The 7,195-nt window shown below is 51.2% G+C and overlaps 1 protein-coding gene across 1 annotated transcript; it reads right to left on the minus strand.

The window, feature by feature from the left end:
• Positions 1–691: 691 nt before the first annotated feature.
• On the minus strand, positions 692–6,904 carry Shisa2 (shisa family member 2). Its single transcript, XM_005075295.4, has 2 exons — positions 5,773–6,904; positions 692–2,667 (listed from the first exon to the last, which is right to left on the minus strand). Exons 1-2 carry the CDS (start codon positions 6,104–6,106, stop codon positions 2,114–2,116), a joined length of 888 nt encoding a protein of 295 aa, XP_005075352.1. The 5' UTR covers positions 6,107–6,904; the 3' UTR covers positions 692–2,113.
• Positions 6,905–7,195: the final 291 nt, after the last annotated feature.

A 7,195-nucleotide genomic window follows, 5' to 3' on the forward strand; every position in this document is an offset into this window, starting at 1 on the left:
GCTATCAGATTACAAATTGGCCACCTACAGCTCACTGGGCAAAACTGGCTTTTGCCTGGCTTTGTAGAAATAATGTTTAGGCTGGGTTTCACCCTTTGAGATGGCTGGGATGAAGAGGATGGGGTGAAAACTGTTTTGTGACATTGGAATTTCCTGGAACTCAAATCTTAAGTGTTTATAAACCAGGTTTGGGGCTGTCAGGATGACTCAGTGGGTAAAGGTGCTTGCTGTCATGCCTGATAATGACCTGAGCTTGATCTTTGGGATTCACATGATGGAAGAAGAGAACTGACTTCCATAAATGGTCTTCTGGCTTCCACAGGTGTGCCACTGTACACATGTACCCGCTCCCCCGCCACATACACACTAAGCAGATGTAATACTAAGTAAGTGTATGAATAAGGCCTTGTGAGAGCTCAGCCTTGCTCAAAAGTTGGTGAAACAGCATCCTCGGCTGTTTTCAAGATGTTGTCTCAATCAACCAGTTCCAAAACGTTGCGTTAGCATGATGACAGGAGATCCCCAAGAAAAAGCTGTCTTTTCTGTGTCAAGATCTGCCACAAATACATCTGACCTACTAGTTACCAGCTATTGCCTAAGTGAAACTCATAGTCCCAGAAGCAGTGCTTACAATTCTGAGTGACTGTTCCTCTAACAATGACTAATTATAAAGAAAACACTCCCCAAGGAATTCACACCATAAAATATTTATTAAAAATTTAAAATGATTTTCTCCTGCTTTGGTTATTAAAAATCTTTGACTCCTATCTCTGCTGATACCGACTGTCAACAATAATGTGGCGTCACTACTAACAGACAATGGGCAGATGACAGAAGACTAGATGGACGATGCTGTGGGTAAGATGTATAGAAGACCAAACTTCAGTAATTTAACAAATTTTGGCTTTGCTAGCAGCTGAAAATTTACTTACACATGTTTAAACTTTTTTCATAAGTAATCAACATACAAATTCACTTGAATTTGATAACTTGAAACATCGGCAGTGCTTGGAGAGTTTGTTGAAGACGGGGTGAAAAGGGGACCCAGAAGTCACATCTTCTTGGAGATTTTTTCTCTGGATTCCATTGTTCCTGCTGCAGGGAAAATAGACCATTCCGGTAACAAGAGTCTAAAAAAGCCTTCTGATTTGCAAAGCAATTTGTGTCTGAGGTCCTCATGGTGGCTGACGACCAACACTGAGCATCTCTGCAGCACATTTCTTTGCATTTTTTACTGACCTTCATCCACACATGCTAATTCCCTGCCCTTGGTACTATTTAGACAAGGGGATCCTGAAATCAGGCGGAACAAAAACGAAGCCCCATGCCACATCACGTGGCAAGGTTAGAAGTAACTTGGAGCACAGCAGGTGACAGATAGCTCATGATTTCAATAAAAAAGCATCGAATTACTTCTCAGGTGCCACCACAGAGCCAGAAAGTAAAAAGGCTCCATCAAAAAGGGGCTAATGGCTTCACTGCCACTCCACCCCTAGAATTTGAATGTCTTCTTTAGATGCATACATTTCCTTTCCTTCTCTTTAATGTAGAAAATCACTTCGTAATAAGATCTCAACACATGGTTATTTAAAAAAAAACTCAAAATAGCCTCCCCCAAGAAGCATAAAAATAGACAAACTATATCTTTTACAATGAAATTAAGACATGAGGTTTGAGGCTGTTGACTAGTGTCAGAGTTCAAACTGGCTTCTTTTCATAATAATTATATTATTTACATCTCCTTTCAGCCTTGAACACTGATTTAAAAAACAGCCCAGGTAAAGGGGAGGTCACAGGTGTTCTCTTGTGCAGCTGAAACAAAAAGAAATAATGACACCACACAACCTCAGACTCTGGCAGCCGCACCTCAAGGGCACTTAGGGGCTCAAGCATTTGTCACATACTTGAGGACACAGGTGGCGACTCCAGGGGCTGTGTTTTTCCGTTCTGAATCAGGAAACACGCACAGAAACACTGTTCTGGAGATGTTCTCGGGCAAAGGAAGTCATTCGGGAGAACATTAATGAAAATACCACCAACTTGAGCAGACTTCTGGCACAAGAATCTGGCCGTTTCGCTCAGTCTCATAAAAGCCTAATTGGTGACCTGCAAGCTATACAGTCACTGCAGGGTACATCTTCTGTTCACTGTTAGTGTGGGCAAAGGCAGGCTGGACTTGTCTGTAGCCGGGCTGCAGGCCGTCCATGAATGGGGGCACTGGAGTCATGGGCACAGAGTCATGCTGTACGGCATACCCTACATATGGGGTGTGCAGATACTGCCCTTGATGGGGTACAATCTGGGTGGCCTGTTGACAGTTAAGTACAGAGAAATTCGTGGGCATGTTGACGTACACATTGTTCATGGTTCCCTCAGGCAAGCAGCAGTTGGTCTGTGACCTTGTTGGGGGAGCCCGGGCCCCTGAGTTCGCACTAGAGCTGGAACTTGCAGCTGTGCTGGACTGCCTAGAGGATGACCCCCGGGAAGTGCTGGCACTGGGGATCATGGGGATAGTCTCCATCAGGCGGTTGCCCCCTGGGGCTCTGCTCTGCTGGGGATCCTGCTTTGGCCTTAGGCATCTACAACAGCAGGCTGCTACAAGGGACCCAAGGATGATGAAGGCAACGAACACGGAGCCAACGATGAGAAACGGCACATAGATGGGGACTGGGGAGAGAGCAGAAGCACAGCGTTATGGTTCACATAAGAATACCATAAAACCCGGTGAGCAGCAAAGGCCAGGGGCAGATGTGCACAAACTGCACTCAGAAGCGAAGGACGAGGGCCTGGCCAGCTTGATCACAGCTCGCCAGGCCACAGGGTGCAAGCGCCATGGCCAACTGCTTTGGGAAGCCGCCAAGGCCCTGCAGGCGTGGCAAGACCCCGGAAGCTAAACTACACAATCCCACTTAGAGTCCCCTAATACAACACCAGACGCCCTATCCACGTTGGCAAAGTACAGCCGAGCAGCCTAAATGTAAGTCTTCCCTAGCCGGAAGCCACAGGGCCTAAATGGAAATGAATTTACACTTCTCTAAATCTTTCTTTATTCTTCTAGGAAATTCTGCACATTCCTTGACTTCTTTCTAATAAGTTTCTTTTCTTATAGACAGAACAATAAGAAAACAAGTAACTTAGGTCAGATTATGAACCACCATCATTTCCAAATAGGAAATAAGACAGAGGTGGTCTCAGAAGGGGAAAAACTAACTAACTCTGGGGCAGTGAGATGGCTCAGCAGATAAAAACTCCCAGAACCCACACAGTGGAAGAAAAGAGCCTTCTCCTAAGAGCCTGCCTTCTGTCTCCAAATGCCTGCCACGGGGCAAGCGCACACACGCATGCACGCACGCACACAGGCATGCGCACACACACCAGATAAAAGTAAAAACAAATGTAATATTTAAAAAGTGCACTTAAAAACCCAGTTTACTAAGAGGGGAGAATAGCAAAATAGTTACCAGTGGCTTTAACCTTGGCACTGGGGAAGCAGAAACAAGAAAACCATTTTGAGTTCAAGGCCAGCCTACGCTACACAGTGAGTCAGGCCAGCCTGGGCTATAAAGTGTCCTGTAAAGTGAGACTTTGTCCTCATGTGTATCTTTAATTATATATTATATTGTAAAATAAATAAAAAATTTAAAAATGTCTGTGGGAGCTATAGGAATGCAACCTCACAGGGCCAGCGAGTCAAGTTAGCAAGTGGTCTCCCAGCAGGTTCAGGACACGAGCAGGCAGGGAGAGCCTGTAAAACACCTCTGAGCCACTTCCGTGGAATCCTACCTGCATCCCAGAATCTTGCATTTTCTGGTGTGTTCCTGACTCTGTTCCCTTTCTTGGCAGGGGTGGGAGTGGGTGGGGTGTTGGCAATTGAACTTGGGGCCTCACACACTACGGAAGTGGTCCATCACTGAGCCAAGCCCAGCCCTCCCTGGCTACTCCATCCCAACAGGGATTCATGGGTTCCGCCTACCTTAGTGAAGAAGCACTTTGCCAGCCCTTCTGATGGGGCAGCATGGAGCCCGCACCCCACCCATTCTGGGAGTCATGCTGTTCACATACCGTACAGAATCACGGAGAAATAATAACAACTGAACATATTTCTGAGGTTCGGGACAGTGGGCAGGGGACACTGCCGAGCAGAGCCACTTCTACACTCGGGGTCCCTTGGGCAGACCCGAGGGCGTGCTGCCATCTGCAGCCCAGCTGGCTCCCACACCTGTACTGCTCTCTTTACACCAGCACTGCAGGCCACGTCCAGGACAGGAGCAGTGAAAGGCAAGTTTCTTCCTACATATGCCATAAATATTTCATTCTCTAAATTAAGATACCAGCCCCCGCATGTTATAAGAGGTAAACAAAAAAACAACACAAATAAGTTTCATCTCCAATACCTCCAATATGAGAGCAAAAACTAACTGAAGCCCACATAAATGAGTTTTGGGGGAAATAACTGTTCTCTTTCCAGGACTTTTAATTGGAAGTGTAAAGAATGCAGAGCTACCGGGGGCTTAATTGAGCATGTTGTCCTTCAGTGCAGAAGGGCTGTGAAAGGAGCAGGAGATTTAAAGGGGAGGGCTAAGAGTAGAGTGAGGGGTGTCCATGCCCAACACCGGTAGTGTTAGCAGCCTGCTGCCTCCAGCTTTGGTAGAGGGGAGGGCTAGGAGTAGAGTGAAGGGTGTCCATGCCCAACACCAGCAGTGTGAGCAGCCTGCTGCCTCCAGCTTCGGTCAACGTCATCCCAACTTTTTAGAAAATATTAATAAGCCCAACTTAACAGACACCGCATTGTAGTCATCCGGCTCATTTCTCCAGGCTTTATTCCCAGACCACACACTCTGCAAAGCTGAGCAGGAGTTCAGATGACACCTTCTCTAGAATTATCCTCAGGTCTCTCTTCAGACTCAAGTCAATGCAGCAGTCAGAGCAACAAACTTACGAAATGCTCGACTGCAAAGAGGATACCACTGAAAAGGGCCGATGGGTGGGGAGCTGCACTATCAACCAGAAACCACGGATGCCAAGGCTCAGGCCATGCCACTCCTACGTGCTGGCAGCACTCACACACACACACACACACACAGACACACACACACACACACAGACACACACACACACACACACACACACACTCGATTAGGCAGCCTCTCCACCGAGGGGAATGTGTCTCACAGGAAATGCAATCTACTGGATTATTTGACAGGCTCACTTTCAAAAATCTGGCTTTGACTATTAAATAATCAAAGCCTCACTGAGCTAAGTTGGGCACTGCTCCAATGTCACATCTATCTAGTTTGCCTAAGGAAACCAATCCAGATCTCTAGAGGCCTAGGTAGCTGTGCACTGGCTCATCCGGAAGAGACTAGAGTCCTAGGATGTGAAAAGTTGTATCGCCCACGGGAAGCTGTCCCCCACCCCCATCCCGTCCCGCCCCACTCCCGAGAGCTGCCTTCCCTCGGAGGACCCTTGGAGAACCCCGGACAAGCCTTCTCCAGAGGTAGTGCACCCTTGTCATTTCCTTGGGTAGTTCCAAGAAACTAAGTCCCATGGAAACTGGTGACACAAGGAGGGGGAAGGACCTCGAACAGAACTAACGTGTTTTGTCTCGAGTTTTTTGCCCCACTTCACCCAAAGCTATTGAGTAGAAAAAAACCAAATTCTCGACTTCTCCTGTTTCCAGGTCCTTTCCTAAAATCTCCAAGCATCCGGATCCCTGTTGCCCAGGCAAAGCAACCGCCCTCCCTTTTTTGCACCTGGTTGCTGATGCCCTACCTGCCGAGCTGTCTGGACCGTCTCTGTCTGTCCGGCCTGGCTCCCCCACACCCTGCTGGCGGTCGTTGTCGCAGCCGCCTTGGTCCAGGCGCGCCTCGGCGCTGGAGCAGCAGTAGCGCAGCGCACAGCTGCCGCAGCAGATGGTGGCATCGCCGCCGTCGAAGCGCTCGGGGCACTGGAAGCCGATGCGCCAGACGCCCTGCGCGTCCAGCCAGCCATGGCAGTACTCGCCGCTGGCCCGCGCCCCCGCCGCCAGCAGCGCGGCCAGCAGCAGCTGCAGCAGCGACGCGCGGTGCCCAGAAGAGGTGGCGGGTGAGCCGCGTCTGCCCCACATGGCACTGCCCTGGGATGTCTCTGGAGGACGTAGATCTCCTCAAGAAGTTACAGCTCGGCGACGCCTGGGACCTTCCGAGAGGGCCACTCCCCTCTGCCGCGACACCCAGGCTGCAGAGCCAGGGTCTAGGTCATCCCTCCTTGTTAGTGAGCCGCCGGTCCCGATTAGACTCGGTCTTCACAGGGGCATCGCGGAAGGAATGTTCCTGGAGGCTTGGCGGGCGATCCGAACTTCCCTGTGCATCCCCCGAGGGGACGCCCGCTGTCCACCAGGGGCCAGGCCGCCGCTGGAGCGTATCAGCGGCAGGGTCCCGCGCGGGCGGGGTGCGAGAGTCTCCCCCTCTATTCACCTCCGGAGCGAGAAGTAGCCAAAGACGCGGGCAATGTGAGCAGAGCTCCCGGCGGCAAGTGCAGCGGCCGGCCGCGTTCTAGCTCTGCGACCCCGGGCTCGATCCTCCTCATGGCTCCGGTCACTGCTCGGGACGCTGCGAGTGTCCGCACCTCCCCTGCAGTCCCGGAGCCCGCCCGGCTGGCGGCGGCCGCGGCTGCTGCTGGGCGCGGGGCCAGCGGGCTGCCCGCCCCGGCTCCTGCTGCAGCTCGCGTCCGGTCTGCTTCTTCCCGCTGTAGCTGGTGAGCCCGGGACAGCGCGCTCCGGTGGGAGCCACCCACGGAAGTTTCAGTCCCTCGGGCTACGGGAGCGGGAGGAACGCGCGGCCGCCCCACACTCGCCCGGCACGGCCGCAATCCAGCGCCGACTGCCGAGCTGCGCGTAGGGCTCCACTCTTAAGAGGGGCTGGCGGCTCCCCCCCGCGCGCATGCGTGCTGCGAGGGTTTCCCTCCGCCTTGGGACGCCAGGGGACACCCGCAGCCCTTCACTTTCCTACACCAAAGGTGTGGCGGTGGCCAGGCAGCGGTGCGAGCGAACGCGTGTTCGGTGGGAAAACGCGTGTTAAGTCAGCCACGCCTTGGGAAGCAAAAATTAAAGCAGGGAGTGCAGAAGCAAAAGTTTAGTACGAATCTTCAACATTCTGAGTTAACTCTGACAACCCTCCAAAGGATAATCACTAATTACTTTCCATGTTACAGACGA

This window comes from Mesocricetus auratus, unplaced genomic scaffold (genome assembly GCF_017639785.1).
Source record: "Mesocricetus auratus isolate SY011 unplaced genomic scaffold, BCM_Maur_2.0 Super-Scaffold_100707, whole genome shotgun sequence".
Classification (NCBI taxonomy): Eukaryota; Metazoa; Chordata; class Mammalia; order Rodentia; family Cricetidae; genus Mesocricetus; species Mesocricetus auratus.

What these genes read in the sequence shown, in the direction of transcription:
- Shisa2 (XM_005075295.4), bottom strand. Translation starts at nt 6,106, where the DNA reads ATGTGGGGCAGACGCGGCTCACCCGCCACCTCTTCTGGGCACCGCGCG. An exon ending in CGGTCCAGACAGCTCGGCAG is followed by an intron (nt 2,668 to 5,772) that starts GTAGGGCATCAG and finishes CTCTCTCCCCAG; the next exon opens with TCCCCATCTATGTGCCGTTT.